We start from the raw sequence: 17,768 nt of genomic DNA on the forward strand, positions 1-17,768 counted from the left end.
TCACACAGGCAGTGTACTGTACGTCTACCCGACGTGGGCACTGAAAGCCTGGGCCTGTACTCCTCTGGGTGGAGATGTATATTAGTCATTCCCGCCTGCAGATCAGTTTGCCCTCTCTACTGCAATCTATATTCAACATGCCCTCTCAATGAGAACAGCCTCTTGGTGCCTACTGCAGGATGTTGCTTTATGCAACACCTCTTACTGCTCAGACAGAATCAGGCTCAGCTTAAAGGTCAAAAAGTCAACATATACCGCTTTTTTCTTGTTTCTTTTCACGACCGGTGATGTCTTAAGTGATCATGTTTTTAAGACTGAGCATCCGCTGGACATTTGTCTTAAGACTCCAACACGGAGAGAAAAGAACCAACGCAGTGTCTTCAGAGGGAATATGTGACTAATGGTGCTTTCCTAGCAGAGGTGTTACCTGCTGCAGATGTAACAGGATGTGGTGTGCAAAGTGACTCAAAACAAGGGAAGGTCGGGGGTGTGTGTGTGTTGGGGGGGGTCTTGAGTGGGATCCTCTGTAACAAGGTTTGTTGTAATTTCATGTTCCTGTGATGTTGTGCCCTCGTGTTCATGGCTTACCGGTGCCGGAAGCTGTCACACTGAGGCCTAACAGAAATAAATAGCATCCTCTGACAGCTCTGACAAGATGAATGTGGCTTGAGAGGAAACAGCCGCGTCAACCCAGAGACGAAATACCAATCGAATGCAGATGTGTCCCCGAACAGAAAAAAAGGATTTGTTTCGTGGTGACTCATTTTGCTGTCTTCTTGCAGGTTTACCATCTAGTCTCATTAGTTTTGCCGTCTAACATTGTGTTTCTTGTGCTTTTCACAGTGGCATCTGTAATATAATATTAAAAAAAGTTAGGACGTACACACTGCTCCTTTAACTTGAGATTCGCTCTGACAGACTTGACCTGGACTGTGTTCAATCTGTGTCATTGAAGAAGGGCAACAGAGCCTTCATTGGTCAGAGGGGTCAACTGTCGAAGCCCCCTGATGCTGTGGGAACATCTGCTTTCTCTGTTCTTTAGAAGGATGTACCAGTGAAGGGCACATACAGTACAGGGGTGTTTGGAAAGTACTGACCATGGGAATCAATGTGAGGTCCAATAAAACGTCTTCTAGTGGAGCCCTCCCACAACCAGTCTGCTGGCTCCCTTTATTCAGACAGACGGAGATTAGAGTGTTTAAACTGCTGCCCTTTCACATAATGTTGCTGTCCAAAAATGCCCGCCGCTCCTCCACGCTTCGTCAGTTAATAATGAGATTATGAATACAGAGTTAGCCAGAATACATATTTTTATTAGGCAGAGAAAATACTGTTCAGAGGAAGAGAAACACCAAAAATAAATTTCTGTCACACATCGATTCCTCTCATACGGCGTCGGAAGTTCACTAGTACATCAAAGAGAGACAGATCTACGTGTGGATGACCTCCGCGGAGAGGTTGGACGGATACTGTAGCACAGTCAAAAAGCACGGCACGGCTCAGGTGTTATTAAAGCACAGCATGATCTGAGGCAGTTCTTGATTCTCCACACTATGAAAACACTGAGAGACAAGAGAGGCAGGCGGCACTGTAGTCGGGAGTTTCTTGTGACAAACATGAGGCGTCAATGTGAATAACGTCAGCCCCAAAATAAAAAAGGTGATCAATGCACAAAGAATACCAGCTTACGCAGCCTCAGCCGAGCGATGAAGATCTCCTGAAAGAGGGAAGGCAGCTGGGGTCGGCTTTTGGCAGCTTGTTCTGACCGGAGCTCGGTGTACCGGTTTGGGGGAAGTTAGGACGTAATCCACTTTTTCCCATGTGAAACACAAGCTAAAACAAGGCATGAAAAAAAAATAATAACCTGCTTCGACTCCTAACCCACCCACACACACACACACACACACACACACACACAGCTCCGACTAGTACACAAACATGCAGACTTGTACAAAGGCAGAACTTTACAAAGTCATGCAGATGGAATGTTTTGATGTTTCTGTAGCCGAGTCAAATATGGCCGGACGTCTATTTTTATTAGATGGGGTTTACAGGGAACTACTGTAATTCAGTCTAGGCTGTCGTGACAAACTAGGAGTGAGCTCCTGGAAAAACTAAACCACATCAGTCGTTTGATGGGGAAAGAAAAAGCAAAGGGGCTTTACCAAGCTGAATAGAAAGGAATCAGTAAAAATCAGTAAAGGTGGTGTTTTCCTCAGATCTCTTTTTAAAATGCTAGACGAGAACCCGTCCTTGTCTCCTAAAGAGGTAGCCTGATCCAAACCTCATCACACAAGACTTCAAAAAACTTCTCAAAATTTCCTTTGAGCACACTGGAAAGGGGATCCTGAGTACCGACACTTTTTTAGACAAGTTATGTTGATTCTTAAAGTTTGACAATTTGGAAACACGTTCATCGGCATCCTTGATGAGAGTATGGTGAGAAGATGCTACCTCTCTCATGTCAGTCTGTACGTTAAATATGACAGCAATTACCTTAGCTTAGCATAAAGACTGGAAAAGGGGAAACAGCGAGCCTGACTCTGTATAAAAGTGAAATTAAAAAACAAGTTGAGTTTTAGGTTTATTTGCTAGCAGCTAGACTACTTGTCTGACCACCTTTACTATAAAAATTCAACTTGATGTATTCAGTGTTTGTACGAATTAAACTAAGGTGTAACAAGTTTACTCGTGAGCTTTAGAGCTGCTCGTAGGTTTGTTACCTTTAAACAGAGCCAGGCTAGCTGTTTCCCCCTGTTTCCAGTCTTTATGCTAAGCTAAGCTAACCGGCTATCCGTCATCCTTCTCACATAGTCTTGGTAAGAAAATTAACTAGCATGCATCCCAAAGTATGAAACAATTCCTTTGACACCATTTAAACTGAAATGATTTACAATTTAACACTTTTTATTTACTTGATGATCTAAAGTTTGTACCGCCAAATCACAAAGTATTCTACTAAAGTTCACGTTAAATGATTATAATGGTTTTCCCTTTTAGAGAGCGTCATTGTTTCCCAAGCAGCTCAACAGAGGAATTGGATTTGAATACACAATATAATCATAAAGAATGATTGGATCAGCACCCGCTCTGTAAACTAGACTAATTTAAGATAAGAGATAATCAGGGCGAATGTTCTACAAACACATTGATGTAAACTCAAGAACGACAGTGGCGAATGCTCATCCATGTTCTGGCAATGTGTGGGAGACACTGTGACCGGACTCGTGCAGACACGAACGGCATCACGCCATGTTGTTGCTGCAACCAGTCGAGATTTGAGGAAGTGGTCGCCGCCGTCGAGTTCGGGCTCACAGGTTCTCGTTGGGGTCGCGTTGGCACTGGCTGTCGGTCGAAGGGTTCAGGAAGGGCAGCTCCTCGCCGCAGCCCTGCAGCTTCAGGACCCGACTACTCAGGTCCAGGCAGCACTGTGAGAGGAAACACATCGGGGAACGTAATTAGTGGTACATCGGTGGTTCAGGATAAAATAACTACAAGAAGGTTGGGAACCATTGTGCTTCATGACCACACAGAGGTGACACGATGCGTCAGTGGACAGAAGTTTAATAAACAAAGCAATAAATTATTTTTTCCCGTTCTACATCATCCTAAATTGCACATCTTTAGGTTTTGGAGTGTTGGACGAACATAACAAGCAATGTGAAGACGACACATCAGATACGAGCATCATCCTCATGTCTACATAGTTCTTAGATCAGTACACATCCAGTAATTGGGGACTTTAAATGAGATGCATACTGAGTATCGTTCAGCTAATATCAAGCTGTCAGCTCTCTCTAGATTGTTGTGTTTGCTACGGTAATAATTGTAAATGGTGTAAATGTTTGTTTTCTCGATTCTTGTTTGGCCAATTAAGTCAGAAAGTTGTGAAACGTGCCCATCACATTTTCCTAAATCCACAAAATATTCAGTTTACTCACAGATATAACAAGTGTTTAACATGAGGATGACGTTTGTAGTATCTCTGAGTCTTTTACTACAAAGTAAAGTTGAGTTGTTTTTGCAGTCCTTGTGTTAATGATAGTAATCATATTTCATTTCTATATTGTTTATGGAAATTTGTAGCGCAAGCTCATCATGGAAATGTTCTTCTAACATTACAAAGTCCTTAAGGGCCAATTTACGAAACTAAGAAAAAAGAGCTCATGTGCGTTAATGCCCTCAAGTCTCTCATTAACTTGATTTTAGAAGGATATTAACCAGATGCAGCTGAGTCAATACTGAAGCTAGAGGGGCTCTCGGAGAGTTCAGACCTCCGGCAAGGCCATTAAGTGAAAAAGAATACGTGTATCCGCCCCATGATTCTAACACGCTCCCAAATGTATTGGGTTATTCCTTGGTGTATGCTACACCCTTCCACCAAGTTTCATGAAAATCAGACCCGTAGTTTTTTTGTAATCCTGCCGACAAATCCAAACCGAGAACATAACGTCCTCCGTGGAGAGAGATCACTGCCTTCAGGTTGCCAGTTATGAGGTTTAAATTGCATTTTCAAATGTGCAATTTCAACAATTCCACCTCACAAGATGTCCTCAATTCGCTGTTATCTGGGTTTTACCTGCACAGTGGGGATCGAGCAGATAGCTGGGCCACTAAAATACCACCACCAGCCTTTCCCCTTATACAGTAGATAACACCACATACAGCACATCTCCTTTGAGGAATGTGTGCCTCCATCTTTCCCCCTGAAATGATATTTATTTCTCTTCTACAGTTTTCTCCTTTTTCTTTCCCTTTTTGCTTATTTTTAAAAGCCGTTTCAGGCAGCTGGTCCTTTTAAAAAACACATAAAAAAAAGATAAGGCATTGAAAATATTAGCAAATCAAATGAGGACCTTACTTTAAGTTCCAACAGAGTCTGAAGACCGAGGCACAGCTCACACGCCTCATCCTCTGAAAGTGGAAAAGGGAAAAGGAGATAAGAGGAGAGAAACTGAATTTTATGAGCGCTTTACGATTCCCACTCATGAACACCCTCATTTGAACGTGCATACATTAGCCTGAATCCAGGTTAAATCCCCAACACAACCAAATAACTCATTCTTATGTTAACTAGTGCTGATTATTGTATCATTGTGAGGACGAGTTTTGAAGCAGCGAAGTGAGAGTTTAATGTCCGTGAGAGAGTCTGGCGCTGGGATTGAATTAGAGTCATCGTTCACTGAAGCGGAGGAATTAAGGAGTAGGTTCAGACAACAACTGCACCATAAATAACTGTGTGTTTTTGTCTTGTTCTTCTAACTTTGTGAGGACCAGATAACAAGGGGAAGGTCAGGAGAAATCAAAGCAAGGACACAATATTTCAGTAATTTAAAGGTTTGGGGCTCTGGAAGTAAAATCTGACTTTGAAGGAATACTTTGACTTTTTTGGAAATACATTAATTTATGTTTCTGCTGAGAATTAGATGAGAAGTTTGATACCACTCTCACGTCCAAACAGTAAATATGAGACAACAGCCAGCAGCTGTTTAGCTTAGCTTAGCATTAAGATTAAGGGGAAACTGCTAGCCTGGCTCTACCTACCAACACCTCTAAAGCTCACAAATTAACACTTTATTTTAGATTTAATTTAATCTGTGTGAAAACACAAAGTGTGAATATGATATATGATGTGTTAATTTGTGCTTTAGTTGGCTGGTTGCTTTCCCCCTAAAAACTGGACTTTCAGTTAATGAAGTTTGGTTCTTGTTGGCAATGCTTCTTCTTTGTCTGTTCAGCCATGATGACAATTGCTGCTCATGATAATTATCTTTCCATTGTTCTTTTTCTGCAGCAGGGGATTTCCCCTGTGGAGAAAGCTAGCTGACACTCTCAGTACAGAAGATGTAAAAGCTTTTATACGACATTATTGTGCTGCATTGGCAATATAAATTGGAAAAGATCAGCAAAACATTTATTTGCTTGAAAATATTGTTGATTACTGCTTTAACATATTCTTCTCTACCCAGCTGTCCTTTTATTTCATGGTTATTTCTGCCTGAGTGCTTTGAGAGGACAAGAAAGGATTTGCTGTCTGAATGTTAAGTACAGAGACGAGCTCATATCAAACTCAGAATCTCTTTTAACAGAATCTCTGCAGAGACGACGCAGCAGGTGAATTCATATTTCTCTGCTCCACTTCAGACTCCACCATGACCTTCACATTTGTGCTTTTGAATGAAATATCTCAACAGCTGTTGGATTGGTTTGCCGTGGCATTTGGTAGACATTTCTGTCCCCCTCAGGATGAAGTTTAATAACTATGGCTCTAGTTCTTGCGGTTTATCTCGCATCGTTGGCGCTAGTCAGCTTTATCGGCCCCCGACGGTGCTTTGTTTCACAGACGTATCATAGCAACGGCTTGTATATCCACAGTTCTTGGTCTGCCGGTTTCCCTTTTTGAATAGTAAATACAGACCACCGCCACCGGCTGGTATCGAGAGTTATTTCCTCTCAAGCAGGGGCAGAACGTACACGGTAGTTGGCCAATGGTTGTAGTCTTTGCGGTGTGTTCAAGTGCAACTTTTTGGCGAAGACACAGGCGACGTGAAGGCAACGCAACAATCAGCCTTTTTTTCGCCGCTAGCTCTTTGATGTTGCAAATACCTGCAAAACGTATGACTTTCCCGTCAGCCTACTTAGCAAATGTTAGAATGCCAACACGCTGAGGTGGTGAACATTGTAAACATTAAACCTGCTAAACACCAGTGTGTTTGTATTGGTAGCGCGTTAGCATGGTGACACTAACATTTACAGCCCCACAGAGCTGCTGCTTGTAGACTCTTGTTAACAAATCATTTAAAATGTTACACATATATATATAGTGTGATTCTTACCTTTGACGAAGGCTGAACATTGGACCGTCTGTCTGCCCAGCTGCAGCTGCAGACCCGTCACTGAGCTGCTCCCATCACATGGTGAACCGTCCTGAACGGGAACCAGTCTAATAACACACAGACGTAGTATTTCATTTCATTTCATACTCTAGCTGTCTCCCGGAAACAGATTTTTTCATTATGTGCCACTCTGAGCTTTCGATTAAAATGTCAATCAAAAGTTTGTGCTTTTGGGATTTTATTAACATTTTGGGGACGAACAGAACACCAATATTAGAACCCTTTACTTTACTTTGATTTAAGCTAATTTGACCTTAAGATGAGAACAAAATGTCACAAGCCAGTGCACAGACTCTGATCTAACGACTGAGCTTCATTTGGCATTTAAATATCTTTCCTCAAAGATGAAGGTGGTGTCTGGTCTTTAAGAATCTGGATAAAAACCTGCCTTAAGAGCTTGTAATAGTCATGACTAAATCCCTCCTAAAAGCTTATATCTTTTAGCCAATTCTTTAAATGTTCCTTCTATTCTGATTCCTGTTATCTATAGAGCTTTTTATATTGATTTTACTTTTAAAGAAAATCAGCAAAAAACAGATTTTCCATCAATGTTTGGTATTTGCTTTTGGTGGCTATTATTGTCAAAGCGCTTCATGCTTCTGTATTAAAAGACGGCAGGTACGCTGTAGGTGTCTGAGTGTGTTTGCGGTTAGGAGCAGGGATTTACTCACCCCAGCCTCTGGCAGCAGGAGCTGGAGATGTGGTTATGGTGGCTGCCGGTGTTGATGGATGCCTTGACTTCACTCTCGCAGCACTGCGGGGAAGACGGAGGGGGGATTGTTAGCGTCACAGTGTGATTTTTCCACTTCAGTTTGGCACCGCAGCACGCGAGGAAACAACCAGTCACACCAGCACATTAACACAACTCTGGGGAGCCTCTGAAACCCACTGATCTCTTCTTCTTTTGAACTAATCCATTCTGCTCCCACTACGCTTGTGAAACTGCCAAACTGAAAAACAAACTCCATGTCGACTGTTAATTAACTTTGCACCAACAAAACAAATCTCCCATTGGTGGAGTGTTTCCAAGCCAGCCCTTGTTTTTGTGGAAGGTCTGCTTCAAAGGTTTGGTTAAAATGTTATTTGGTGTTTGTAACTTGATATCTATTGATTCTGTTTGACTCTTAAATCACTATTTGTCCGTTAGATGCTGCAGGCGTTTGGTTCAACAGTTAATAATCAAGTTAAATATAAACCAACAAGGACATTCTGTGTCCACCAGTACGGATCAGAGATCAAGAGTTTTATTATTAGCTGATGTGATAAGTTCATGTTGCTGACTCTGTGTCCCGAAAAGATGCCGATTGTTCAGTTTGTTGAGTGCACTTTGATTTTTCAGACTTAATGATCTCAAAAGCATCACCAGAGCATGAAATATTAACCAAGTGAGTCATATGTGCGTTTAACTCATCAGTCCACGCTGACGCATCATTCATTTACAAACTATAAACACTGTATTTTTTATAACGTGATGAAATTAAATGATAAAATATGAAAGGAGTCGCTCGTGTTTACAAACCCAGGGGAAATATCCCACAACGCTGCAGATCCTCTCAGCGCTACGGAGCTTTTTAACATCTTTCAGCTCATTGTTTTTTATGCAAAAGCAAATAAGTGTATTTCCGTAATGTCTATCAGATTTTCCCATTATGCAAGCTGGAGTTTTACATTTGCAAACATCTTCTGCATCTCTCAGCCGCTCTGTTGCCTGCAGGGCACTTTCATGTCACAAGAGGAAAACCTACAGCGCAGCAGATTGCACCGGTTTATGGGAACTCTTTCTTTTTCTCTGCATCCTGTACACAAGCAGGAACATGTTCGTGGGTGAAAATTGACTAATGGTAGAATAAATAATGTATTCACAACATATGGTATAGCCCTGCATGCATGTGAGATAAGCAGAAAGCAGGCACCACCCCCGCACTCTTCACTGTGGATCACATGTGTAAATTAGATATTTTTCCACTATGCAATATCAGATATATGCAGCTACATTACTCTAGGGCCTTTCATTGCTTTCAGATAAACCGCAGTTCAAGACACAGTAACGTTATTAGTATTTTAGTGTAGTTTTATTAAAGGTTAAAGTCCTCACAGACAGATCAGTCCAAATACGGGTCTACTACTCCACTACATGTATCCGTCAGCTGTCGGATTAACGTTTTTTAATATTAGGACACAAGGACACATGTTTCTCCAAACTGAGGTGTCAAGTGTTCCTTTATTTAATTCTCCTACTTCTTCACATCCTCACAAAGCTGATCAATTTGAGGTATTGTTCTCTCGGTGTTGCCAGTCTCTGGGATTCATTCACTTTCTGCTGTATAACTTCTTAAATTGTTAAATGTTTTGAGATATTTATCACAAGTTGTTGGATGGTTAACATGTAGCACCTTTCAGCCTATTATTGTGTTTGTGTATATATATATATATATATGCATAACAATTAAAACATTGGCCATTCAAATATATGAATTAAAAACAATAAATACAATTCTACTTAAGTCATAAACAGTTGCCTTATATTAAGAGATTTAATCACATCTACTGTGGTTTTTACTGTTCAGCACCTGATTCCTGACAATGTATCTGTAAATCTTTCTCTCTCCATCATCAATCAATAACTTGTGCACTTGACCTGAGGATAACACACCCCCCCCCCCCCCCTTTGGAAATAGACATGGTCAGTTTCCATGAGCCTTGTTTTGATCCCTCGCTCTCCGTACAGACTGAACTGAGCCTCCTTTATCCTCACTGGCTTATCAGCAGGCCCACAAACCTGCTCTTTTGTCTCAGTCCCAGCGGTGCAGAAATCCTACAGTTTAAAAATAGCTGCCGAATGAGTAACGGAGGAACACTTTGCATTTAATAAGTTGATGATAAAACCGAGCAAAGCACAATGAGTAATAGGGGGGGGGGGAACGCTGAATCTACAAGAACAGTCTGAAGTGGACTACTAAAATAAAGCTGTGCTACATACTTTTAACATCAGAGAGAACAGCAGTTGTTTGATCAATGTATTGATTTCTTTCGAAGGATACAATTGGCTCCGTCCTTGGTGTCATTCCTTGCTGCAATTATTGCTAATCAGAATCCAAAATGTTGAAATATTAGCTCTTTCGCCCCTGGATGTAGGCTAAGTGTTACATATTGGCACTATATATCCAGTGTCTTATGTGAGCAAGTGGGGAGATTATGCGCGTGTGTGTCTGTCTGTCTGTCCACAGCTAAACTAGCCTACTACTGGACCCATCAGCCTCATATTTGTTGTGCTCATTTATGACTATGCTCAATGACTTCTTGTGAGTTTGGTGATTCACATTTTTTGGAATACATATTTATTTACTGTTATATAACGTCATTGACAGCTGACTCCTCACTCCTCACGCCTCCTCTTAAGCGTATCCTCTTATCTGTCCATCAAGCAGCATTAAACAGCAGTTTTAAAATCTGTATATTGTATCGGAGCATGTTAAGAACGTAGATCTTTTAATATTAACTTTATTCTCTTTATAAACTAATATGTACCGGTTGCGTAATGTCCGTTATTCTATAATGGATGTCTGTTTTTGTTAATCCAAGCACGTAAAACATCACCGTTTACTCAATATGAAGAATCTGTTGAGGACTGACTGAAGCACCTCTCCGCATACATTGGTCTAAAACAACCCTTAATGACTAATGTGTCTCAGACAAATCGTGAGAGAAGACGGCAAATAAAAAGCATGAATGCGGAGTCACTGGATGCATAATGGTGCAATTTTCTTCTTTGTTTTGACAACAGCAGACACCCCGAAAGACCTGCACATGTGATTTACTCGCAGTGTTGAAGGTTAATGTATGCCTCTCTGTGGATAGACTGATGAATAGTTGCAGTCACATTTATTTTTTGCAACCTGGACAGATTTTCAATGTCACGGCTGAATTTGAAAATGGAGATGAGATATGATATTTCAGAACGAGACTTCTTTTTTGTTTGTTTCTGTTGGGTTCTTTCCATAATGTCAGACACTTGTAATAATCTGAGCCTGTCAGTGGCAACAACAAGATCTTTTAATGGGCGTACATTGACAGTGAGAAGTTGCCCCAAACGTTTACATTACAGCCCGTTTAGCGACTGCAGCGTTCTCCTTCAATACTGGACCAACTTAAAACACTGCGTCCTCATTAGTGTGTTATAAACTTGACGTGGAGTTTGAGATGAAAACCTTATTGAGCTGCATTATGGGAAATGTGGGATTAAGTGCTTGTTCCCAAACTAGGGACTTAGAGTCAGTACTTCTCAGCCACTGCTGCTAAAGTTTGACCATTGTTTTTAAATATGTTTCGTTATATAAGACAAATCCTTCAATGCCCGTTGTCTTAACCTTTATCCTAAGTAAAAAGTATTTTTGCCTTTATTGATGGCAGCTATAGAGAGCTGAGAGGTAATAAGTGAGGAGTGATGTGTCAACTTGGTCATGCATCGATTCCTTTGCTCACTAGTGTGTAATGTCCTCAACCACTGATGTGTACATATTGCTGTGCTGTCATCTTTACTGAAATTGCTAATTCAACGTAAAACCAGGCCAACCCTAATTCCGTTGTTATTAAAAGGGATTTAGCAAGCAACACTAAGGTAAAAGCAGAGGTTTGTGGCCGTAAATTAAGCTTTATGTGGGACTGCCACTGCATCAGTACTAGTGGGCCTAAGTGAGAGGGCTGCACACATTTTAATGTCAATTTACACATTTTTTCCCGTTTTTTGTCCTGAGATCCACACAGTTGGACTCTCAGTCAACATGACTCAGCACTCTATTGTTCTGCTCCATCCGGACAACCACTGGATCCTGCCAAGCTTTTCATGGTTTGTAAAGGGAGAATAAACAAAGAGTGGGCTTTAAGGGATGAGTCATGGGAGCAGAATGTTGCTGTCTTTGTATTGCCTCTTGTTTACCTTGCATTGAACAACCAGAGCTGTGAGGAGGGTCGAGCTCTTCTCCGCCATCTGTCTGGCTCCGGCTTCGCTGCTGTCGTCCTCCTCGTCCGACCGTAGGCTCCTCTCGCTTTCCTCCAGAGACTCCCTCTCCTCGGTGGAGTCGTCGGCGGTGCTCTCGCTCCTCTCCTCGGCGTCGGCGGCTCCGTCCTTGTAGTCGGCCAGCGGGGAACGAATCCTGCCGTTGGCGTCCCGGGCCTCCCCCCGCAGCCGCGTGATGTTTCCCTCCATTAGGCGGCGCTGGACGATGCTGTGAGGTTGCTAGAAGGGGAGACACAAGAGAAAATGGTAGATGGAAGGATTCTTTAGCAACAAATAGAAATGGAATATGAGTCCAGTTTTACAACAAAACGGATCTGAACAATCCATGTTTTTACGATGGCTGGTACTGATGTTTATAGAAATTCCTTGAGGATGCTTGAGCAAAAAATTCTAAAGAATTGAAGGTTACAGGTTCTCAAATGTGAGACTTTGCTGCATTTCTTCACGTTACTGTAAATCGAATATCTTTGGGTATTGAACTGTTGGTCGGACAAAACAAGACATTTAAAGACGTCACCTTGGAGTCTGAGGAACTGGGATGGATAGTTTTCACTTTGTTCTGATGTTATAGACCGAAGGATTAACCGATCAACAAAATAATCAGCAGATGAATCAATAATACAGATAATTAGTAGCTGAGCCCTAGATATACGCTTAGTGAAAAATCTAGACACTAAAAGTCACATCAAATCCAGGATAAAAGATTATCTGCATATTCAGAAACATGAGAACTTGCTTCTCCAACCGTAATGATGAAGCTTATTTATGCACATTTGTGCAGGCTCAGATAAAATCAGTTCCCCTACAAACAGATGGCAGAATCAATCTAATCTGCATCATATACAAGGTGAACTACACTCACTACTGTTGTTTTTATGTCAAGAGAAATACTGGCTTCATTTGTTCATGAGGTCTGGCGCTTTAATTGGAGCATTAATTACCAGAAGATTTCTCTCTAACTGAGTACCTTCCTATTTCTCAGCACTGCCAGTTTCTAAGAAATGCAGCTACACTTAATGAAGTTAGTAATTAAGGTGCCGGACAAATAAAGGACTGGTTCCTACTCTGCCTCCATTTCCAAAATCCTCTCTCCATTAATGGTAAATACATTTCCCTTACCACAGAAAGAGCTGTGAAAGAGATGATTTGTGTGTATCAATTACTAGTAATACATTGTAATGCAAATTACTGATCAGTACCTTTTTAAATGAATGATTCTTCCACGTGATTTTCACCCCCGATTACTGCATATGCATGCTATGCAGACTTCTGATTTATATATTATTCAAATTTGAGCTCTGGCATTGAGCGTAAATACAGCTTTCAGACTCCATAAACACACAAAAACATTGGTAACACTTTAGATTACGTCCTGCAACATGCAGCGTAATTCTTCCCAATTTACGAGAGTCCACCATCTTTGTTTGCTGGTGAAGTGAGTGAGTTCTTTCTGTCGGGGTTATATATATACAGTAGCTGTTGTCTGTAGATTTGGCATTAGAGCTGCTCGCCATCAGGAATTCTCTTTGGATGATTCTTGCAGAAACACATTTTTAAGCCAAAAGCCATCACACTGTAGCAAGCAGAGACCATTTTAACTGTGGATGCTCAGGTGGGCTGAAGATTGAAGCCAGCGTAGCATCGGCTGTGTCATTTCAGATCCTCCTGCTCCTCCTCCTCCTCCTCACAAAATAACACACTGAGATTTAAATTGCTAACTTTAGCTTCAGCGGGGGAAGGAAAATTACCTTCCAAACTACCTGAAATACAGGTCACATTATCATGTCATGAAAGCCAATTACTACTACTTTCAGGTCATCAGTGTCAGCAGACATTGAACGATTTCTAGCATGGTTTTCTTTTTGCACCTCAACCTTGTTGTTCGATTACACACACCTTTCGCTTTTCGGGAAGTCTTTTTTGGGAAGACAACACTTTTGTTATATATATTTAATGTTAGTGTGTTGATCTTATGATTATTGACAGATCTCCACAAACAACATGTGGCCGCCAGTGACTGGCTGTTCTTTCTGGATCATATGAAAAAGTAAATCATATTTAAGCTGCCTGTTCCTCTATAATCACATCGCTGTTCGCCAGTTCAGACTTTCAGACAGCAAGCTTTGAAAAGAGCAGGTCACCCAACTCCAGCAGCGTCTCGGCATTAATGAAGCACAAGGCTCGGGGTGTTTTTGAACGCTAAAATCAAAAGGATCTATAATTAGTGAGATAAGATAAGGTAGCACTGTTTTTATCCTGAGGGAAATTGTTGTGCAGCAGCTGCAGTGCAAGAATGCAAATATGGAATAAGTTCAAATAAGGCAAAATATGGACAATATGTAAACAATACATAAGAAATGACAGAAACAAAAATATAGACAAAACAAGACAGAAAAAACAAATTATAACACAGAAATACACACAAAATAATCTAAATGTGGTTACATAGTAGTAATGGTAAATGGCAAATGTTTATTTAATATTTATAACATATATTACTACATAATAATATGGAAATATATACATATATATGTCTATATTGTTATATTCCTATATTGTAACTTCTGCACAATTTTATGTCTTATGCATAGAAATAGAATTTCTATGGTCTCATCTCTTTTCCTTTTTATACATTTTGCAGTGTCATTGTTGCAGACAACATGAGTTTACTTTTCATTTCTGAAGTGAAGAGGACATTTTGAGAAGTCAGATTTCATAGAAACTCGTCCCCTGGACCAAAGTGTTGCAACAACTGGCTGAATAACCGCCTCACCAGCCAACATCGGCATCTGTAGAGCCATAAACTCAGCGTTGTGAGTATCTTGGTCGAATGCCAGTCTCAAAAAGGACTTCCCCATCTGTCGACCCGTTCTCACTATGCTGTGTCTGTCAAACAGCCTTGAATTTCTACGACCTCCCTCCATCTCTCTCCTCTTTCCGCTACACGTTTACAGAAATTGGTTCACTTCACAAACGTCCAATTGTCAAAGACAAAGACAACCTTCTTTTGTCTGTAAGGGAACTCCATCCAGCAGCTGTGATTGTTTGGCTCTGACCCTTATGACCATATTATAAGTAGAGATAAAATAAGGATGGAAAAGATGTGGTTTTTTCCACATTACTGGTCATTATTTAACGTTTCTGCTCTGATTAACATGCTCTGATTCTGTTGTTAAAGTATTCCTGACTAGAATTTAAATGAAGGACGATTTCATGGGTGGGCAAGCAGCAAGCAGAAGGAGAAATATGGAACAATAAAGAAGAAAAGGCATCGAGCCCCGAGAGACCTTAACATGGCTGTGATAATGTCCTCTCATGCCTGGACATCTCTGAGGGTTGCCTGGCTTTAATACAACACCTCTACAGGTCATGGAGAAGTCATTTTTGACTGTCTGCCAGGTCGAAGAGAACTGATTCATTTTGAAAAAAAATCAAATGCTGTCAATCCGCTCTCTTCCTGTCCAAGCTGGAAAACAACACTTCAATCTAGTGATCACAACCGTGTCCATTTAGCCCATTCCTTCCTCTCCGAGCTCCAGCTGTGGCCCAGCTCTTAAACCGGCAGTGAGGAGCCTCTTTACATCTCTCCTCATCACATCTCTCCTCTTTAGATCCCTCATCTTTAGATCTCTCCTCTTTAGCTCTCTCCTCTTTTTTCGTATTACCTTACCACACATCTCTTCTCTTCCCTCTCCCTCTCCTCGTATCACTTCTCATCTCCTCTTTTATCCTTTTCATTGCAATTATTGGAAATCAAAACACTATTTCTGCTTTCCACTGGTATTTATTCCCATAAAACCAACTCAAACCCCGGGCGTAACATAAAAACAATTTAAAAAGTAATCTTCTCTGCAGGAGCTCTTCACATTCAGCTCGTTGACACATGAACTAATCAAATTCAATCAGCAGCTCCTCTTTAGACTCGATTGTTTTTTTTATTGTCGTGTTCTCGACATCGGCCTCTTCCTCGTCCTCTCTCTGTGTGTTTGTTCTTTCCCACCTGACCACTCACTGGCAAAATCACACATTTATTAACAGTAATAACAGTAATTATCCTCTTATGCAAATTAGTGAAAAAACAGCTTATTAAAGAGGGAACAATGACAGATTAATGTTTATATATATCTGCTAGTGCGTCAGCAAACGCGTGGAAAATATTGTTTTACGGTAATTGATTGTTAAGTCTGGTGGCATAGAGAAGCATGAGAAGGAGGGAAATTATGTCAAGACCTGACAGTTTGGAGAAGAAGGGGGAGAGTTTGCTCTCATGAGACTTCAGGGAAGCAAAGATTGAATCTGATAGACACAATGAACACGATGTGATTTCATTTCAATGGTGGGCGTCTGTTTCGTTGCTTAGCTCAAACTGCTCTGGATCAGATCGAGATCAAATCACAACATCGAGCTGCTAGCAGTGTTGCCTCATAGCGATCTTTCACCTCACAGGCTGCAGTTTTGTCTGTTTTTTGATGGAGTGCAGAGGTTTTTGAACTGTAGGGCAGGAGAGAGGAAGTTGGAGACGTGAGGCAAAAACACTGTGAGAGAGTAAAATGGAGGCAATTAAGGTACTTTAAAACCTGTAGCGTCGAATTTCCGCAATTTCCGCAATTTAAATCCGTGGGTACAATGGAAGCAGGAACTGCTTATAGCTAATTCTGAATAGAAATACGCCAGTACATTCACTTATATCGGCTGAAAACGTGCCTCACAAACACAACTCTCTTTGTTTACATCCCCCAAAGCATCATGGGAATTGTAGCTCCAAATTGATGATATCATGAGTAACAAAAAGCATCAATATTAACTTGTTCCATGTTGCATTATCACTTCCCTCCTGACACATTGTTCCACTGGCTGCTTGTCAGCAGGTTGAGAGTGATTCGGCATCAATCGTGTGTCCTCATGGATTTCCTGTCATGAATTTAAATGGAGACAGCAGGCAGTGGCATCCCATAAAGAGTTTATCTATAATACACGATGCAACCGGCTGTGTTCGCTTCATTCGACAGTGAATTGTTTTATTGTTGAAGCATGCTGAGGTGAAATTGGCATCACTGAGGTGTAATCTGTCTGTTCATTTTTCTCAGCATGGAGAGGGATTTTGGACGATATCATTTTGAATGTTTCACAGATAGTGTGGCAACCATCGTTTATCACGTTTAACAGATAATTAATGGCATTGATTTGATAACGAGGCCACTAGAGAGCTCCCTTCTCTTTGCTGAAACATCTTCTGTTGAGTATGAGTTCAGGATTTATCACTGTATGCATGTGACAAGCGGATATTGACAAATGTTGCTGGCTTTTCGTTGGAAAACACATGAAAAATGCTTTTTGTAAGATATCGCACAAGCCGTTGTGTGAGGATACATTGAACCAGGATGATAGTGTGTGTGTGAAAAGGTCTGAGAGACACTGTGTTCCTCTGTGTCTGTTCATACGTGTTCTGTTGCTGATGCTGCTGATGTGCGCCCTGTGGTGACCCCTGAACACTAACCAGTCCAAACCAGTCCTCAAGACAACTGTTAATGTCTGACGCCAGCATCCTCCTCCTCCTCTCTGTCTCTCTTTCCAAGTTTCTTTTTCTCTGCATTTATCCCTCTGTGAGTCAGATTAGAGGCTCATTGCCATGTGGACTAATTATCTGAGTGCAACAGGCAGCTCTCTCTCTCTCTCTCTCTCTCTCTCTCTAATGCCCTCTTTCTCATTCTGATGGAGGTCTCCAGCGGCTGACTTCCTGTTGCACCGTCCAGGAGGCTCCGGCAGCTTCACATCTGCTGCCTCTCTGCCTCCCCCACTTCCTCCTGTTCTCTCTCTCTCTCTCTCTCTCTCTCTCTCTCTCTCTCTCTCTCTCT

At 41.3% G+C, this 17,768-nt stretch overlaps 1 protein-coding gene across 1 annotated transcript in view; it reads right to left on the reverse strand.

The window, feature by feature from the left end:
* Positions 1-1,292: 1,292 nt before the first annotated feature.
* Positions 1,293-17,768, reverse strand: part of nrip2 (nuclear receptor interacting protein 2) — a 23,776-nt gene continuing 7,300 nt past the window's right edge. Inside the window, exons 2-6 of the mRNA XM_031859078.1 lie at positions 11,833-12,132; positions 7,568-7,650; positions 6,837-6,943; positions 4,862-4,914; positions 1,293-3,428 (exon numbers count right to left, since the gene is read on the reverse strand). Of these exons, the coding sequence (XP_031714938.1) occupies positions 3,312-3,428; positions 4,862-4,914; positions 6,837-6,943; positions 7,568-7,650; positions 11,833-12,132 (660 nt within the window). The 3' untranslated portion in view covers positions 1,293-3,311. The remainder of the gene's footprint in view (positions 3,429-4,861; positions 4,915-6,836; positions 6,944-7,567; positions 7,651-11,832; positions 12,133-17,768) is intronic.

Source organism: Anarrhichthys ocellatus, unplaced genomic scaffold (genome assembly GCF_004355925.1).
Source record: "Anarrhichthys ocellatus isolate YVR2014 unplaced genomic scaffold, GSC_Weel_1.0 scaffold21, whole genome shotgun sequence".
NCBI lineage: Eukaryota > Metazoa > Chordata > Actinopteri > Perciformes > Anarhichadidae > Anarrhichthys > Anarrhichthys ocellatus.